General features: G+C 32.1%; 1 protein-coding gene across 1 annotated transcript in view; it reads right to left on the bottom strand.

Annotated features, from left to right (window-relative positions):
* Positions 1 to 19,917, bottom strand: part of LOC127720637 (uncharacterized) — a 30,275-nt gene extending 10,358 nt beyond the window's left edge. The window contains exons 1-2 of the mRNA XM_052227348.1: positions 19,030 to 19,917; positions 11,376 to 11,513 (exon numbers count right to left, since the gene is read on the bottom strand). Coding sequence (XP_052083308.1) covers positions 11,376 to 11,513; positions 19,030 to 19,498 — 607 coding nt within the window. The 5' untranslated portion in view covers positions 19,499 to 19,917. The remainder of the gene's footprint in view (positions 1 to 11,375; positions 11,514 to 19,029) is intronic.
* Positions 19,918 to 20,678: the final 761 nt, after the last annotated feature.

The following is a 20,678-nucleotide window of genomic DNA, read 5'->3' on the forward strand; positions in this document are numbered from 1 at the left end:
CTCAGATCAAAAGTATAAACTTGTCAAGTTAATTTCACAGAATATTAATCATTCTTTTATTCAAAAGAACATGTTTGCTAATTTTAAAAAGATGAATTATAAAAGTTGTTACATGAAATTGAATCCAAAAATGGAACAAAAACTTGTTAACTTAAAATATATATTAACTTAGTCAAATAGATGAAAAGACAAAAATAGTGCATTTGTACTTCCTAAATTATTATATAATTTCTAAAACTGAATTGCAAGATTTAAATTTTATTTTACAATTTTTAATGTGCAAAAATAGTATAAGGCACGGTAAGACCTCTTTTTTGCCCCAAAATATAGCATTTCAAAAATTTGTTAAAACTGAAAACTTTTATCTCTTTATTGGAAAGAAGAATTACACTGCACATGCATCAGGTACCACTGACTGGGCATCATTAATTTCTTTGAAATTACTGAAATCTTCAAAATTTTAGCATTTGTGCTTATTTTTAGATGGTTTTTGTCTAAAATGGAAGTGGCCGCATTTGTGTTCAGTCTTAATATTTAAATATATGTTGTATTTGATGATGATACATAACTTATATAAAGGTTGAGACTGAACATGAATGCGGCCACTTCCATTTTCAAAAAAAAAGATTTTAGACTAAAACCACATGAAAAGTGACGTTTTGTGGCATATTTGATAGATTTTTCATATTTTACATGAATTTAGATGTCTTTAATGACAAACCATTTCAAATCTTTTACATAAACTAATTGAATCAACTACAGAAGACACTTGAGTGTTTAAAAAATGTCAAAAACCTTTCATCAGATGTACTTCAATTTTAAGCCAAAATAAGCCCTTTAACCGGACCTTCTCCTTTGCAAATTTTTTAATAGAGTACAAAATGTAAGTATGAATCATAAGTAAGTAACCTATACAAATTATATTGATATAATATTCAAATTTAGCCATATCTAAATATATAATAATAAAAAAGTTCAAAACATTGCAAAGTTCATAAATCATGCATCAATCTCACAATAACCAAACCAATCATTGATCATTTATTTCAATTACGGGTAATCAAATTACATATTGAAATGTTCAATTTATGTAAACAATGAAAATGATTTTGAATTTATTATAATAATATGAATTGAATAATAAATTGATATTTGGCTCAATATTTAAATTCAATTTAAATGACGCACCAAATGTTGGTATTTTTCCAACCAAAATATTGGTATCAATATCTTTTATAATTTAATTTAATCATTCATTACTGAAACATGTTCAACACACAAATATATAAAAATGATTAAATAAATTCCTTTGAGATTTTTATATAACTTAAATACATATTAAACTCAAATCTTAAGATACATGTACCTATACATTACTGTCAAGGTCATCCATGTAAAATGCCTTTTGCATTCTGTTCCTCAGCGAAAAGAGGGAGACGATACCAGATAGAGAGAAAAACAATCGAAAATCAAATAAAAACAGACAACACCATGCACATGGCGTAACAAAGAGTGACAAAAATCTAAAACAACTTCCACAAAGCACTCACAGAATATCAAAGATAAAGCAAGAAGAATGGTGAATTGTCATGTGCTCTGGAAGGGTCAGTAGTTCCTCAGCTCAACTTTTATAAACGCTAAATTGTAATTGCATAAAACTGTCTGATGCAAGAATCTATATTGTTTATAACTTTGCAAACATTTATAAATCAATGATAGCCTGATAATTGACATGAAAACTCAAAAGTATGTCAAAACAATGCTACACTTAGACCTCCTGACTTACTAAGTTACCGAAATTCATTAAATGAATTCACATAACAAATGTCCATGATGTATAAATCTTGCAATCATACACTGACTTGCTTGCAGTTTGCTTGAGCATGCATGCAGAATTACATAATTATCTACTTCCTTGTGACAAGCATTTTGATAGTCTTGGATGCTTGCAGTTTGCTGAAAGTGCTGCAACCTGATGATCTACTAGCATACATTTATTTATAATGAGCATCTTGCAAAAAAAAAGATATTTGCTAGCAGCCTCCATACAGCAAACTCAAGTGACGAGCATTCTGGAAGCATGCAGATCGCTTTGGGTAATATAAGCATTTTTGTAAGAAGCTGAAAATTCCTAACTTACTAGCTTCAGGTCAATAACCATTGATAATCTTGGTTCTTGTCAAAGTACAGTAATCAGTTAAAACTGATTTTAAAACTTAAGGTTGTTTCAAATGCCATATTGTTCATAGATAATACAACATGAATAGAAACAATACCTTTAAAGGGCACACAAATTATTCATGATGGGTGAATCAAATTTTTTTTACATCTAAATAAGTTTATAAACAACCACATAGATACTATATAAAGATAAAGAGGTGGTATGATTGCCAATGAGACAACTCTCCACCAAAGACCAAAATGCATAGAAGTTAACAAATATGATTGCCAATGAGAACAACTCTCCTCCATCAGAGACTAAATGACATAGAAGGTTAGCAACTATGGGGGACTGCACAGCCTTCAACAATGAGCAAAACCCATAATGCATAGCAAGCTATTAAAAGCCCTGAAATAACAAAATATGGTAAAACAATTCAAAAGACAAAAATAACGGCCTCATTTAGGTGTAAAACAAAAAACGAAAAAATAAATATTATATACAGCAACAAACGACTACCACTGAATAACAGGCTCCTGACAGAAACATACAGAATGTGGTGGGGTTTATTAATAAATAGCTTAATGCCTAGGATTTAACCTTGATGTCTAATTTCACTTATATTAAAATTTGAAAAAAACATGAAGGTGTCCATAGTACACAGATGCCCCACTCGCACTATCATTTTCTATGTTCAGTGGACCGTGAAATTGGGGTCAAAAATCTAATTTGGCATTAGAATTAGAAAGATCATATCATAGGGAACATGTGTACTAAGTTAAGTCAATTGGACTACAACTTCATCAAAAAAATACCTTGACCGAAAACTTTTACCTGAATTAAGTGGGACAGACGGACGAACGGACACACACACCTAAAAACATAATGCCCGTCTACTCTCGTAGGTGGGGCATAAAAATGGTACCCTACCAATACTAATGAATCAACAGACACCATTTGCAACACTAACAACAAGAAGAGTGCACACGCTGAAATGTCTCGCCTTCTTTAAATTTACTAATCATTGATATTATGTTGATAGTCCTAAATATAAAGCTTTATTACAACTGTCACATAAACTTAACATTAACCAAGTAAACTAAACATTTACCAATGAACCATGAAAATGAGGTCAAGATCAGATGAACCATGCTAGGCAGGCATATACAGCTAACAATTCTTCCATACAACAAATATAGTTGACCTATTGCTTATAGTTTAAGAAAAACAGACCAAAACACAAAAACTTAACACTGAGCAATGAACCTTGAAAATGAAGTCAAGGTCAAATAAAACCTGTGTGACTGACATATAGATCATAAAATATTTCCATACACCAAATATAGTTGAACTATTGCATATAGTATTAGAAAAAAAGACCAAAACTCAAAAACTTAACTTTGACCACTGATCCATGAAAATGAGGTCAAGGTCAGATGACACCTGCCAGCTAGACATGTACACCTTACAATCATTCCATACACCAAATATAGTAGACCTATTGCATACAGTATAAGAAAAATAGACCAAAACACAAAAACTTAACTATAACCACTGAACCATGAAAATGAGGTCAAGGTCAGATGACACCTGCCAGTTGGACATGTACACCTTACAGTCCTTCCATACACCGAATATGCTAGACCTATTGCTTATAGTATCTGAGATATGGACTTGACCACCAAAACTTAACCTTGTTCACTGATCCATGAAATGAGGTCGAGGTCAAGTGAAAACTGTCTGACGGGCATGGGGACCTTGCAAGGTACGCACATACCAAATATAGTTACCCTATTACTTATAATAAGAGAGATTTTAACATTACAAAAAATCTTAACTTTTTTTTCAAGTAGTCACTGAACCATGAAAATGAGGTCAAGGACATTGGACATGTGACTGAGGGAAACTTCGTAACATGAGGCATCCATATACAAAGTATGAAGCATCCAGATCTTCCACCTTCTAAAATATAAAGCTTTTAAGAAGTTAGCTAACGACGCTGTAGCCGCCGCCGGATCACTATCCCTATGTCGAGCTTTCTGCGACAAAAGTCGCAGGCTCGACAAAAATGCATGAATGTCGTGAAAAGCCTACCCCACTTGTCCTTCAAAGTATCAGAAAATAGGAAGTAGGTATCTGACAGATCCCAAAGTGCACAGAGGTTTACGACTCATCACCATTAACATGATTAGCTGACCAAATATGAAGAAAGTATTGGAGAAATATTTGATGTTTTAAGTTAATTCAACATATTTAAATATTCAAAATATCAACAAACATGCCAAAAGTCCACACACATTACAACTCATTACTGTAAAGGTGCTGGTTAAATCTAAGTCATTCAGTTCAGCAGTGTCTGAGAAAAATGTGACAAAAATATTTTTTGTACAAATGGACAGACAAGGTGATTGCAAAGAAGCCACAACTTCTGGAACAGATAAAACCTCACCTGCTCACCAATGAAAAACAGAAAAAACCTCTACCAAGAGAAAAACAGAAAATACTAGTACTTAATCAAAAGAAAAAAAACATCTAGCTTGGCCCAAAAATACATGCAACACTTCTACTAAAACGAAATAGACACACCTCAACTAACAGCCATTAGCTCTGCTAAAAGCAAAAAGGACAACACCTTATTTGGCATGGCCTACAATAGGCCTGGCCTTTACTCAAATTCAATTTTAAATTTTCAAATGTGATCATAAATAAAAAGCAAACCTTTTCAATTAGAAGAAGCAAATTGTAAACATTTTACTTTACAAATACATAAAAGTCTTAATTTACATGTTTCTTAAAAGTATTAACATTTTATAGGATTTTCAAAGCTATTGGGAGTTTTGATCTATTCAATTATAACTTGCAAGTAGACGACAAATTTTCCAAAACATACAACTATACAAAATAAATAATAAAAGTCATCTTTACAAAAGGTAATATTGATATTTTCCATAGATTTGACATAAATTATAAATTATTGAAAAAAGAAATTGACGCTCAGTTGAATTCCTTGTAAATTATACCTTTTAGTATTATGTATATATACAATCAATATTTACATTATTAGGAAGGGTTCAATAGAAATTTTAACTAGGGAAGATGAAGCACATATGAGGCCAGTGAAGCGATATAAATCTTAAGCTTCTATAAGACGATCTTGAATTTTTTTATTTTTTTTCCGTTATTGTTGGAAGAGCCAATGACAATAAAATCAAGGCAGATGATATATGGTTACAAAACTTTCAGTGATTGCAGACCTGTCAACTATCCCGATTTATGGGGGATATCCCCCATGAGAAGTGTTAACCTGAATTTTGAAATTCTTTATTATGTAAACTGAAGACCTCAAAACTGGCATTCAAATGAGTTAAAAGGGTATTTAAGCACATAGTATATTATCATTCAAACAATATAGTAGTAGATTAAGAACACTTAATTATGACAATATATGAGGAGCATTAGGTCCTCATGCACTTAAAATCCCCCATGGAGATTTTGAAAAGTTGGCAGGTATGTTATTGAAATTATTTTAATTAGCTAGAACAACATTTTTAATACAATTGGGAGATAAGGATAAGATTTATTATAATTCATAATATGCATTACTTATTCTATATTTCTTTCTTCTTTGGAAAGGAGGGGGGATAAATAGTTTGTACTCTTGGTTAAAGTTAAACAAATGGACGATCAAAATTTTCAAAATGTCAAAAGTCATGAAAAACAGACAGTTATAGCAAACTGCATGTAACTTACTTAGGTAAAAATGCATTCTTGCACAATACAAGTTAAAATAGCAGTTTTTTTTTGGTACCAGACCAACTGGAATAGGCTACACTTTTTACATTTGTCATTTCAGGGCCTTTTATAGCTGACTATGCAGTATGGGCTTTACTCATTGTTGAAGGCTGTACGGTGACCTATAGTTGTTAATTTCTGTGTCATTTGATCTCTTGTGGAGAGTTGTCTCATTGGCAATCATATCAGATCCTCTTTTTATATACACTGCACAGATAAAGAAAAAAATATAAAAGTCTTAAGATTTTAGCAATGATACTTCAAAATATTTGTTGATAGTCAGATAGATACAAATCTCAAGTAAATGTCAATTACTGGAAAATAATAAAATCAATGTTTGTATATGGAGTACTGTATATATGATGTATTTAAAAGTGAGAGAATCATCTCATTAAATTTCTTTTCTGTTTCCTGTTTTGATTGTTTGAACAAATCATCATACACTTGCCTGGTGCAACAACATTCTAAAATTGTCAAAGAAAACAGGGAAAAAATGTCCTACTTTGATGCTGTATTGAATGAATAGCTTTTGTAACTAGGTAACCAATCATTAACTACCTCAAAGAAAAACATACCGAATTAGGTAGAAATTGATTTAATAATGTTTACCTATTAATACAATTTGTTAGAAAAGATAACTTTGAGAGTTCTGGCTTTTCACCTGAGACAAATTCATCAATGGAAATGTAAAAAAAAATGTTTACAATAGTTACGTGCAAACACAGCTATGATAACACATGTATGAGGCTTGGAATAATAAATGACCATTACTAAATATTGATTTGTCAAATGAAAAAATAAGTACAACTTAAACGTTTAAATTTGAAAGTATATGCACAGTTGTCGAAACTATGCATTTAAAACATGTAAAAGGAACCAACCATTCTTCTTTTGGTGAGGAGTAGAAGATGATAACAAAATATATATATATATATATATATATATATTCGTGATTTTAATTTCTTGAAATGAAATAAATTGTTTGAGTAAACAGGAAGAGAGAAAAATAAAAGAAGAATGTGTCTGAGCCACTCTGAGGACACAAATGCCCCCGCTTAAGCTTTGCAATTTTTCAAGTTAAAAAGGGGCATATATGAGTTATGTTTTCTGCTTTGTATCGATCTGATGAGCTAAGCCTTTTTCGACTGATTTTTACAGTTTGTTCTTACATGTATGTTGTGCTGTTACACCACTGTCCCAGGTTAAGGGGATGGTTGAACTCTCACTTAAACCCCGTCACATTCATTATGTGCCTTATGTCCCAAGTCAGGAACCTGTAGTTTAGTGGTTGTCGTTGGTTCATGTCTGTCATATTTGTTTTTCATTAATTGTTTTGTTATAAACTAGGCCGTTAGTTTTCTCAATTGAATTGTTCCATATTTTTCATTTCGGGGCCTTTTATAGCCAACTATACGGTATGGGTTTTTCTCATTGTTGAAGGCCGTACAGTTGCCTATAATTGCTTAAATCCACTTTATTTGAACTTTGGTGGATAGTTGTCTCATTGGCAAGGCATATCTCTTCTGTACATGCACCTTTGTAAGAAATTAGAACTGGTAGGCTATACTGTTAATGATTTCAAGAAATTGTAACTGGTTAAAATTTCTACACAATGACACATGTAATTGTTTATTTAAAATTAAATGATAAAAAAAAACATTAAAAAACAAATACAAAACTTTAGTGTCAGGCTGTGTCAGCACGAAAAGTTATGTTTTTTTTTTGGTGAACCTGAGACATGTAAACAGATTATAAGTCTTTAAGTTTAGCCTTTAATTTTAGGTCTCAAGTTTATTTCTTGTCTAGTTTTAATTTGTCTTCTATTCCTAAAAAATATTTGTTCCTATAATGACCTTCCCCAAATACCTGGTAGCAACTTACAAACAACAACCAACGACTTAGTTATAACACTAGTATGTCCTTTGGAATTTGACATGTAATTAATTCAACTTAACTATTAGCTAATTTCAATCTTTAAATAATGTAAGAATAAAAATTTATAATGAAAGCCTTTTAAAATTTAGATTTAAGAGCTTAAAATCAATTCTAGCAACTGAGATTAATTTAATGCATAACTTGAGAATTTACCATGGGCATTTTTTAAAATTATAAAAATAGTCTTATGTCTAGCTATGATAACTGGCAATGAGGATTAGAGAAATTGCTTGTGCGTTAAAAGGAAGTCAAGGCCACACACTGATCCAGGATTTGATGTGGAGGAGGAGGAGGAGCACTCCATTATTAGGAATTAGAGGACCTTATTTTGACACAAATTTGACAGTAATTTGACTGTGTCTTATTTGGGGGGGAAAGGGGGGGGGGGGGGGGGGGGGCTTGGTGCCACAAGAGAATTAACCTTAATTTAGATTTTACAAGAATCCATAAACAAGATAGAATGAAATCTCTCATTTTCTCAGAAAAGGTGCTCCTGCAATTAGGGTTATCAATCTTATACTCCACATCCTGGATTCTATGTAGTCTCTTGCAAAGGAAGTTAGTCGCAGGACTTATTTCATTCTTCTAAAATTGAATTGAATTTGTAGTAATTCTCAAGCAGATTAATAAGACCCTTATTGACCCACTGTTAACAGAATAAGCACACTCACAGAAAAAAGTTGAGGGCATCAAAAGGAAGTCTTGCTTAGCATATTCTACATTTAAGTACATGTACATGTATCTCTTGTGTAACTTGCGTAAAAAAATAAAAAATAAGCATCTACAGTCTACAATGTTTTTTTTTTGCACATTATTTAGGGGGATACACAGGGTGCTCATTTCCCAAATTCTACTTTACCTTCTTTTTCATAGACCCAACTCTTTTTTACCCCCTATATCCCACATGATGGCCACATCCCACTATTTTTTAACCCCAAAATCTCACATCCCACTATTTTTTACCCCTATAATATCCCACATCACAAAAATGTGTCATCCTCCTCACATATGATTATCTACATGTGTATCTTAATTTTGACAGCTAAAAGTTAAGTTGCAATGTTCCTAAGTAATGATCTTCAAGGTTATAAGTGAAATGCAATCACCAGCTGTTTGGTAATTAAAAACAGATGTAAATGTTCACATCTATACATAATACTATGTTCATTATTTTAACAAATGTTATATATTAAACTGGGACTATATGCTGGCCTCCAAAATGTTGTCACAGAAAAAGCACCAGCATAAACTATGAGTTGCCAGTTTCAAAATAGTTGTGCCATGTTCAATATTCAGGCATGCATCATATCTTGTTATGCCTTTATTAGCAAATAACGTAATAAACATCAACCTGCAGAGTTGCCATTCTTTTCCTCTCTTTACAAATATAAGAATAAGGAGATGTGGTATGATTGCCAATGAGACAACTATCCAACAAAGTTAAAAAAAAATGAAGTGGATGTAAACAATTATAGGCAATTGTATGGCCTTCAACAATGAGAAAAACACATACTGTATACGTATAGTTGTTTTCTTTGTTATTTCTTTTAAAAGATCATTAATCTTAAGCATTCTATGTATTTCAAATATGAAACTACTTTTTCTTAAGCATGAATAAAATATTTAATTTGGGAGGGCTTAATACCTGTATTTGTTAAAGTGTTGTTCAATAGGATTAAATTTACAAACTGAAATCAGCTATAATTACTTACATGAAACAAACCTATCGGTACATTTAGGAATTTAAAATACATGTAGGAAAAAATTTAGACATTTTTGCATTTTAATTTTTTTTAAGGAAAAAAAAAGGTCACCTTCAACACATATCATTACAATACTGTAGTAGCAAAAACTAAATATGTCTGGCAGCAACAAATATTATTTTATTTCTTGTGATGTCAATCTATTTTGCTTTTGAAACATACAATGTATGTACAAAAAAATGTATGTTGCCACTTCAAACAGTTTTCCCTTAAAGGTTCAACCTTAAAATTTAAAAAGTAAACATATACCAAAAATAAAAAAACACACAAACCAATAAAGCAAAGACAGAAAATGGCCTAATATTTCAACAGAAAAGGTCTTTGTTATGGGTTCTTGATTTATTAGTCTTGATTTTAACAGATTTAAATACATGTATTTAAACTTGTGTAAATCATACATTCTTTTATGAAAACATATCAAGAAATGATAAAATAAATCATTAAAAATCACGGTAACAGCACATGTTGAATCGCCCTACACAAGTTATGAATTTTATTTCTAAGTACATATCAGGAATTACGTTTACCAGATTAACTTTAAATGCTGATTATTTTGACAACGTAGACAAACATTGCCCAGTTTATCCAAGGTTTAAATACCAGTACAAAAAAGCACAATCCAGAATATCCTTCCTCATTCTTCATAGAACATATAATATAGATAAATTTAAACCTTTAGTAATCTATGGCTTCTTAATGCATCCAGGTCAAGATAAATTTGTCTTGGCATGTTTCTGTATGTAAAGATATCACGATCTATAAGTAACGTTGATCCTAAATTTAGAATCAGTGCCAATATGTTGCTGAAAGAATTCAGTATTACCTATCCTAAATTTAGAATCAGTGCCAATATGTTGCTGACAGAATTCAGTATTACCTTTCCAAAATTTTGATTCAGCGCTACTATGTTGCTGAAAGAATTCAGTATTACCTATCCTAAATTTAGAATCAGTGCCAATATGTTGCTGAATGAATTCAGTATTACCGATCCTATATTTAGAATCAGTGCCAATATGTTGCTGAATGAATTCAGTATTACCGATCCTATATTTAGAATCAGTGCCAATATGTTGCTGAAAGAATTCAGTATTACCGATCCTATATTTAGAATCAGTGCCAATATGTTGCTGAATGAATTCAGTATTACCGATCCTATATTTAGAATCAGTGCCAATATGTTGCTGAATGAATTCAGTATTACCGATCCTAAATTTAGAATCAGTGCCAATATGTTGCTGAATGAATTCAGTATTACCTTTCCTAAATTTAGAATCAGTGCCAATATGTTTCAATGCCTGGCTATTTGTACTAATGGATCATTTGTTTAATTCTTATTTCAATTTTCATATTTTGCAGACTGGAAAAATATACGTACAAGTACAAGCATAGCAAATTTGACGGTCAGTTATAATGGATAGTCAGGTTGATCAATCCGATATGCAATTTTAAAATCAATTATAATTGTTTCATTCACAGATCATAAAAGGTCAATGGTTTGCAAAATAATATAATTTTACTGTAAAAGTCAGGAATATGACAGTTGTTTTCCAGAGCTTTTGGTTTAGTCAATTTGTATTGATTTCCCCCTTTTGAATCTACCTTAGACTATAGTTCAGTATTTTTGTTATAACATTTTTTGTCTAATATTTTTTAAGGTGAACTAGTTTTTTTCTTCAAAAAATTAATTTGTAGAAAGTTCTAAATATTTTTACAACTACTGTTACCTTGAAAGTCTTCCCCTGTTTCCTTAGTCCCTAATGGTGGTAATGAAGGAAACAGGTTACCAGGTGACACATTGCTCGGACAATTTGGTTGTTTCCAAAATGACTGTGGTAATGCCCGCAACCGCATAGGAACCGAGTCTACAATAAAAGAAAACAAGAAAGAATGATCAACAGTGTTACATGAAGACTTTTTCTTCTGTTATGTTTTGAGTTGCTGTCTCATTTACAATAGGACACAGTTGTATTGAAATGAAGGGTCCTGGGATATGGTTTGTCACAAGCACTTGACAAAACTAATAGAAGGAACAGAGCTTTTACTGCTGATCTTCATCTAAAAAGTCACAGTGGCATTCATAACAGAGCAAAATCTCACGTTATTGCAAGCTCATGATGTGTCTCCAAATCACTGGTATTGAGAGTCATTATTTACTTGATAATGGTACAATAATGTGGTAAGGAAACAAAGAGATATGTGTTATGTGTAGTAACTCAGCAAGTAATAATGTATGTATATACATGTACTGATATTTGGTAAATAATTCAGATGGGCAGAGTTCTCGAAAAGTGGTGGTCAGAAGGATTTGACCACCAAAATTTTTCAAGGACCGACACAATTTTGGTATTTTGTCATAGAAATAATAGTGAGAACCCGCAGATTTTCTTCAAGGACCATCGGGAAAAAACAGATTTCAAGAACTCTGGATGGGCAGCAAATCAACTTTGATAAACAAACAGACACACCAAAATGTGAAGAAGTTCACACAAGAGAAGTAATTATTATCTCGAGTAAATAAATACCCTACAACTATGACTGTCACCAGAGACAAAAATTTATATGTACATGATGTATATTTGGAAGTGTTACATCAGATAATAAAATCTATCCAAATTATTTTGCAAAGAAATCCGCTCAAACCGTGCTAGTGGCCATCTTAAACTTGCAGTTACAATGTAGGTGGGAGTTTTTTTTGCTGCCTGTTGAAGACCTCACTGTGACTTTGAGATGAAGAACTTCAATAAAGTACTGTTCCTTTGCTGTTTTGTGTATTTTTTGCTGTGCATGTACTGATTTTGTGTCTTGGATGGATTAAAAATTATATATATGTACATTTGTATATATAAAGCCAACGAGGAAAGGCATTACATCGACCACCGAAAGCTATATTTTTATGTAGCCTAGCTAGGTGGTCGAGTGGTCTAGGACCTTGGACACGGTGCAGGCGGTGTTGCCACGATGTCACAGAAGCAAGGGTTCGATTCTGGCTGAGGGAAGAACAAAAATTTTCTTACACAAATTTGAAGATCTAACATTGTTGGGCTAAATTTGAGACGAATTATATATATATATGTCTCTGCTTTCACTACGGTAAAATTGGGATTTTTTTGTTTCATTTTTTAAACAATATGATTTTATCATTTCCCTCTTAGTACTTTGTCAGTACAACTAAGTTTGGAAAACCTAATATTCATCTTTTAATGAACAGATTTCAATTACTACCAGCATTTCTAAAAAGTTTTCATGACAAAACCCAATAAATACAGTCGAACTTACATAAAAATCTATAACAATAATTACGTCTTTTTTATCAACAAAGACATTTATTTACAAACAAAGACGTTGTGGACATTCAAGTCTTATTATCATATGAAAGATCGTTGAGTTTGTTTATTGAACCATTTTACAAAGAAAGTTTAGAGCAAAAAGTAATACTGATAAAATCGACCATGACTAACACTAAGGGTAGTATATAATTGAATTCAAACAATGTAAATTTTGTATGTTTAACATCAGGGACAGGTTAAACAAAGTACTAAATTATGACGGAAAGTACATAAAGAGAATAAATCTTTATTTGGTTTTCTACTTAAAAGTTTATATTTCAAGTATAAATGTATACCAAGTACATCATCATTGTACTCTTATCTGGACAAAAATAAAAGTTCAATTTGTGGTTTGAGATCCACATGACCGACCTTTTTTCTCATAAAAATTAGAGATTGGGATAGCCTTATTTGACAATTTAATTACATGGTGTCTTTATATACGTATCAAATCATCTTGACAATGCAACATGTACATGTACTATTTTATTATATTTTTCTTAACCAATTTAAAACTGATCATGAAAAGACTAAATTCATTTTCATGGTTTATAATACATTGTATCAAGTCATAACAAAAAAATTGCAAGTTTGATTAATATATTCTTGCTAAATATCTGGTAGTAAATACATGTATCTCATGCATACATTGTACATATAAATAAAAAGATGTGGTATGAGTGCCAATGAGACAACTCTCCATCCAAGTCACAATGTATATAAAGATAACAATTACATTTGTATAGATCAAAGTACGGCCTTCAACACAGAGCCTTGGCTCACACCGAACAGCAAGCTATAAAGGGCACCAAAATGACTAGTGTAAAACAATTCAAACAGGAAAACCAACGGTCTACCGTCTAATCTATATATAAAAAGCAAGAAACGATCGAGAATCACTTATGAACCACACCAACAAACTACAACCACTGAACAACAGCTGAACAGCTAAGGCTCCTGACTTAGGACAGATGCATAAAAATGCAGCGGGTTGCATGTATTCAGGAGGATATCAACATGATCAAAGATTGGAAAAAAATGAATTTTACATACAATTATATATATATATACTAAACAATCATAGAACACTCTGAAAAAATAAGAATTTATTGCTGCTTTAAAAAAATTGAGGACTTAAAAAATAATGCATTGTAAAACACTCTCAGTTTCAGTTAACAAAATGTATATCTGATTTATTGCAGGAGGCTTAATGTCCATTGACAAATTTTTCATACTTCATGTACATGTATCAAGGACAAGATAAAATTAAACAATAAACTGAACATACTGTACATGAATGGTATGTTCATTGTGCATCAAGTTAGTTGGTTTTAAGGACTTTTTCAAAACAACTAAAGCTAGACTTAACAGCACTCAACTACATGTATTCTTCCGAATTCATGACTACATGTATACGATACTTTTACGAGGGTTTGGATGGGGGGTCATTAATTTCTGTATGCCATTTTTCTCTATTCTTTATATTTTAGCACCTCATTATTCTCTATTCTTTATTTTTTTGGTCCATTTTTCTCTATTCTTTATTTTTTGGTCCATTATTCTCTATTCTGTAAACACCCATCCACACCTTCTAATCTATACTGTATATCATGTACATGTATGCATTTTGCAAATTCAAAGTTCATAAGCATGATAAGCACAGAGTGTATTCATCATGATTAGGACATCAGATTTATAAATTTTAACCTTAAAAACAATGAATACTTGATGTGTGATTAAAGAATTACAAATGAACAAATGATGAAGGGAAAGCCAAAATCCATTGTATAAGCAAAAGAGTGGCTTTAAGAACCACCAATCAATCAATCAATCAATTCATTGATAGAAGACCAAAAACAGAAATGGATCAAATAATCTATGGACTACATTGTACAATACATGAATACATTGTAACTAAACTATCTAGTTACCAAGTCAGGAACATGGCAGTTGTTATCCATTCGTTTGATGTGTTTGAACTTTTGATTTTGCCATTTGATTGGGGACTTTCCTATTTGAATTTTCCTCGGAGTTCAGTATTTTTGTGATTTTACTTTTTTCCCTGTTCATGACTCTATTTGTATCTTTTTTTTACGAATAAAAACACAAATGCATTTATAAGCACTGCACACTCCTGGGATGATGGGATATCAGAATTCTAATTTTTCACCTTAATAATAAAACTAATACTTGATGTAAATTAATGATGTTTAATTAAGAATAAAAATCCAATGAAGCAAAAATCATTAGAATTTTCCTTATGGATCAAAAATCTAAAACTAACTAAATTATGACCCTGAACTGATCATGAAGCAATTATTGAATTTGCTCAAGTGTGATTAATTATATACTTTTTTTGTACAATATGAAAAGTACAAAAAAAAACAAAATGTACCATGTATATGTATATACTACTTTACAATCCCCTCTCCCCTCAAGAAACACACTTAGCATGCTTATGAGCGTGTGCATTGAAGACTAAAACAGAAATTGTCAGGCCACAGTGAGTCCAAACTTTAATTAATGGATAGCGCTAGCGTTATGACATGTACATGTATATATTCTTTTTACATGTCGGTCATACATGTAACTATAAATGTAATTTTTCAAATAATAATTCAAAAGTGCTGTTCTCGTGGGTTTTCACTTCCATAATTGTAAATTTTACGTTAATTGCGATGAATATCTGATTTGTGATTAAAGGACTTGCAAATGAAGGCAAATGAAAATCCGATGAGGTAAAACCCATTTGAATATTCCCTATGGGATGAAAATCTGAAGCTAACATCATAATGACCCTGAGCTGACTATCAATTATTGAATTTTGCTTATATTTGTTTATCAATAATTGAAACAATGGACAATGTCTTTGATAAGTACCTGGCTCAGCTTGTAAATTACCTGGCGTTAATTTCTCACGTATATTTCAGGTATATTGATTCTTACAACAGAACATAAACAACTGAGTCAATAGACTTTGGAATTTCCCATATTTCTCATTCTTGTTACATTGTATGATGCTAAAATCAATGGTAATGTCTTTATATACATGTATAAAAGGAGGAGTTAATTAATTAGAATTAAATCTGTCAGAGCAGAGGTGATAACTGATATTCTATTCAATAGGATGAGTAATTTAGCATCTGCTTAATGTTTACAATGCAATCCAGGGTTTTTGAAGCTATACTGTGTAAAAATGCACATGTACATGTATCTTAATAAGAATAAGATATGTCCTCAAGAAGGTCTTAAGCCATTTCTATTGATATTTTATAGTATGTCTTTTTATGTTGTAATGTTACACTACTATCTCAGGTTAGGGTGAAGGTTGGTGCCTGTTAAAATGTTTAAACCTGCTGCATTTGTATGCACCTGTCCTAAAGTCAGGAGCATGTTGTTCAGTGGTCTTGTCGTTTGTTGGTGTGGTTCATAAGTGTTTCTCGTTTCTTGTTTTTTATATAGATTAGACCGCTGGTTTTCCTGTTTGAATTGTTTTACACTAGCCATTTTGGGGCCCTTTAAAGCTTGCTGTTTGGTCTTAGCCAAGGCTCTGTGTTGAAGCCCATATTGACCTATAATTGTTTACTTTTTATACATTGTGACTTGGATGGAGAGTTGTCTCATTGGCATTCATACCACATCTTATTTATATTTATATAATACATGTACATTTACATACCTTGTGTACCTTTCCATGTGTTTTCCTTATTAAATCAAATGTCGTGTTTTTGAAAGGGCCTCAAATCATGACAATTGTAGTCAGATGATACATGTATACATGCAGGGGCGTATCCAGTCATTTATAAAAAGGGGGGTTCCTAACCCAGGATGAAGGGGGGGTTCCAACTATATGTCCCCATTCAAATGCATTGATCGTCAAAAAAGGGGGGGTTCCAACCCCCGGAACCCCCCCCCCCCCCCCCCCCCCCCCCCCCTGGATCCGCCACTGACATGTATATATGTACATGTACATGCTACAATGTATCATCAAAATAATTAAGAGGTACATTTTGTACATTTTTTGTACATGTACAAATTAAATGTTAAAAGCATTACTGTAAACCCAGAATTTATTGGAAGCATTTACCATGTTTACATTTGCAGTATTGGGATTTTGACATGACAAATCAAAATGCAAGATTTATTATTGTGATTTTGACATGACAAACCAAAATGCAAGATTTATTATTGGGATACTCACCATTATTTTTTTTTTTGCATTAATAAAAACCTCACAATAATTTATGAATTTACATATAGTCTACATGTACTCGACAATTTGAAGTACAACGTAGAAGAAGAAAAGTTCATTAACATTAATTTAGGCCATCCTTAAAAAAAATTTGTTTGATGTTGCTTACCCATGCCTTGAACATGTTGAAGGGTGGGTTATAATTAGGTGGGTAGGAATTTTTCTTTTTTTTTTTTGGCCAACAACATATATAAGTTACATGTTTTAGACAAGAAAATGAAGTTAGAGCAGGGAAAAAAAAATGAAATGATACATGTATGTCATAAAATTTTTCTGGTAGGCTGTTTTCAGGTGGGTAGGTAGGCAACACCAAAAAATTTAAATTTGATTTTTGGTCTTACAAAAATGTGATAGAACATGAATATAAAAGTTCAAAATTAAGCAGAACAAATGTCAAAATAAAAATGAAAAAGGTGGCACATGATGATGGGGTCATCTGTGAGACTGTGATATACATGACGTACATGTACATTTGTTTGTACATGTACAAAACGCATAGTTTATTTGCCAGAATTGTTGAGGCTTCGAAAGAGTCCCCATTTTAAAAAGTGACATTGTGAAATTCTACAAAAATGACAAATGAAAAGTGAATTATCCCTGTTTTCCTTATTTGGGACCTCTATCTAATACATACATGTACAAGTACATTCTACAATAAAATTGAGAATGGAAATGGGGAATGTGTCAAAGAGACAACAACCCGACCAAAGAGCAGAAAACAGCCGAAGGCCACCAATGGGTCTTCAACACAGCGAGAAAATCCCTCACCCGGATGCAGACTTCAGCTGGCCCCTAAACAAAAATGTGTACTAGTTCAGTAAAACTGTATACTGCAGATACTGCCATGCAGAGTTAGGGGCGGTAGAGGAGGTCCAGGGGGCTTGGGTCACCCTTACATGTATATACATGTAGCTACATACATGTATATTTGTTAATGTATATATATACATAAACCAATCACATGTCTCTGACACTCTTTTAACATTGCTTTTTTTCAAAATCCTGGATCTGCATCTGTACTGTGTAACTTTTACTTCAAGTTACAGTGTTTGACTTTGATTGGTATTGAAAAACTTTCAATGACCTGTGGATACATGTATAATAACTTTCTCCTCCATTCCTCTGATATAAAACTAAGAAGATGTGGTTTTAAATTGCCAATGAGACAACTCTACCCCAGAGACTAAATGACACAGAACTATACATTAGTACAATGTACATGTAGGTCACCGTTGGCCTTCAACAATGAGCAAACCCATACAGCATAGTCAGCTACATGTACATGTAGAATACATTCTTTGTATTTTAAAGCCCCAGAATGACAAATGTAAAATAATTCAAACAAGCAAACTAACGGCCCGATTTATGTAAAAAAAAAAATGAACAAATATAAATATGATATATACGCATGTATATGTGTAGGGGAGTTGCCTTTGGGTGATCATCACTAATTTCCTTACTGCTTTATTTTTCAATAGTATACTGAGTATACAATGTAAATCGGTTATCATTATTGAATTTGTACAATTTCCCCCTCCCCCCAAAAAAAGGGGTTCAAGACAAGATGTTTTGTAGAAAATGAAGTCTAAGCAATATATAATAATAGAATCAACATGATAATATCATTAGCCAAAAATTAGTATGTACTACTACGTATACTTTTCTAATGAGATCCCTGAAATAATGCGACAAAAAAGTATTTTCTTTAAATTTTGTAAAATCTATCTTCACTAGTACTAGTACATTATGAATCAGTGATACATGAACATTATGAACAAGTACATTGTACCAATCTATTACCTCTTCTAGGTTTCACTTTTGGAGGTGTTGGTGCCCGTTTCTTTAATCCACCTTTAAAGTCACCAAAGTAAACACTTGTCTTTTTCTTTTTAGTCTTTTTTATTTCATGTGCATGAAACTTAAATCCAGGAGGTCGTTCATATGTAGGGCCACTGGCAGTACTACTGCCACTGGGTGATGCCACATTTTCATAGTCATGATCATGTTCACAAGCCTCACGATTCTGATTTAAAGATGTATCATTAGATCTCGGACTTGGTGGCAAACTGTCACTTTCTTCATCACTAGTGGTTACAATAGGTCCTGCCGCTACTCTTTTTGAACCCTGTGATTGATTTAATCGTGGTGTTACTATAGGAATTAGTTCATCCTCATATTTAATCAACGATGTTGACCCTTTCTTACCACCATGTGTTTTGTGCACATTAGCAGGATGTAAATCCAATGACAATATATTTACATTTGACATGCTTCGAAAACAGAAAGCAGGAGACTTTATTTCACTATGCACTTTCGTAGTAACCAAAACAATCACATTTTGAAAACATTTGACATCGATTTATTTTCGTTCCTACTTCCATTTGATTTTTAATAATTTAATTCCAATCAAAGGATAATATTGGCACTTTTAACACACGAAAAAGTCAAAACATTCAACAAGATGTAACGTGAACTATGTGAACGACCTCCCAAAATAAATGTGCAGTTATCGGCGTGTATGGACTTGACAACTAAGCACACTTTGCGGTTTATATATATTGCTGGAACTTTACATATACTTTATCATTTTAAAACCTATAATCGTCCATGGTTCGTTGATTACAATTTTGCTACCTGGATTCCAAATTGACGTTTAGCGCCATATTGTTAGTGTTGATGCTGTTGATAACGTAAATTGTCACCAAGTTCTCGATGTAAACACGAGTTTGGTTGGTTGTCAATAAAATGACGTCATTTCATTCATACACTTTTCTACAAGGTGCTCAAGAGTGATCTCCCATGTGAGAACAAACATTATCTCAAAGTTAAATATCTATAAATACATATATAAGAGGATCTAGATGGGGTTTACAGCATAGCGAATAATTGCAAAAAAAAAAAAATCACGAATAGAGAAAAATTAACAAAAAGAAGGGTTACACTAATGTCCTGACCAATGTCCTGACTAATGTCCTGACCAATATGCAAAATGCTAATAACATTTTTGTTCTTTGAAGGATCGACTTCAAATTTGATGTCAACGAAGATTATAACGTAACATATATAAATATAAGAAAAAATACAAAAAAAAATAATTTAAAGTGTTGTAAAACTTGACCTGACCAAAGTCGACTCTACCCTGACTAATGTCCTGACCGATGTAAAATTGCTAATTTCTTTTTTGTTCTTCGAAGGATCGAAGAAAATTCAAAGAAGTTTATTCTCGCTTTTGAGAAAGAAAAAACAGTTATTATTTTTCTTTTTTTATCGGTCAGGACATTGGCAAAGACAAAGTATAGATTGGTCAGGTCGAGTTTTTTTTACCTTTAAAATTATTTTTTTTTTACAATTTTTTTTAAAAGTCTTATACTAAATGTTGTCATCTTCCCTGATACCAAACTTGATAATATCCCTTTCAACAACAAAAAAGTTATTGACATTTTTATATC

Source organism: Mytilus californianus, unplaced genomic scaffold, assembly GCF_021869535.1.
Source record: "Mytilus californianus isolate M0D057914Y unplaced genomic scaffold, xbMytCali1.0.p SCAF_11, whole genome shotgun sequence".
NCBI lineage: Eukaryota > Metazoa > Mollusca > Bivalvia > Mytilida > Mytilidae > Mytilus > Mytilus californianus.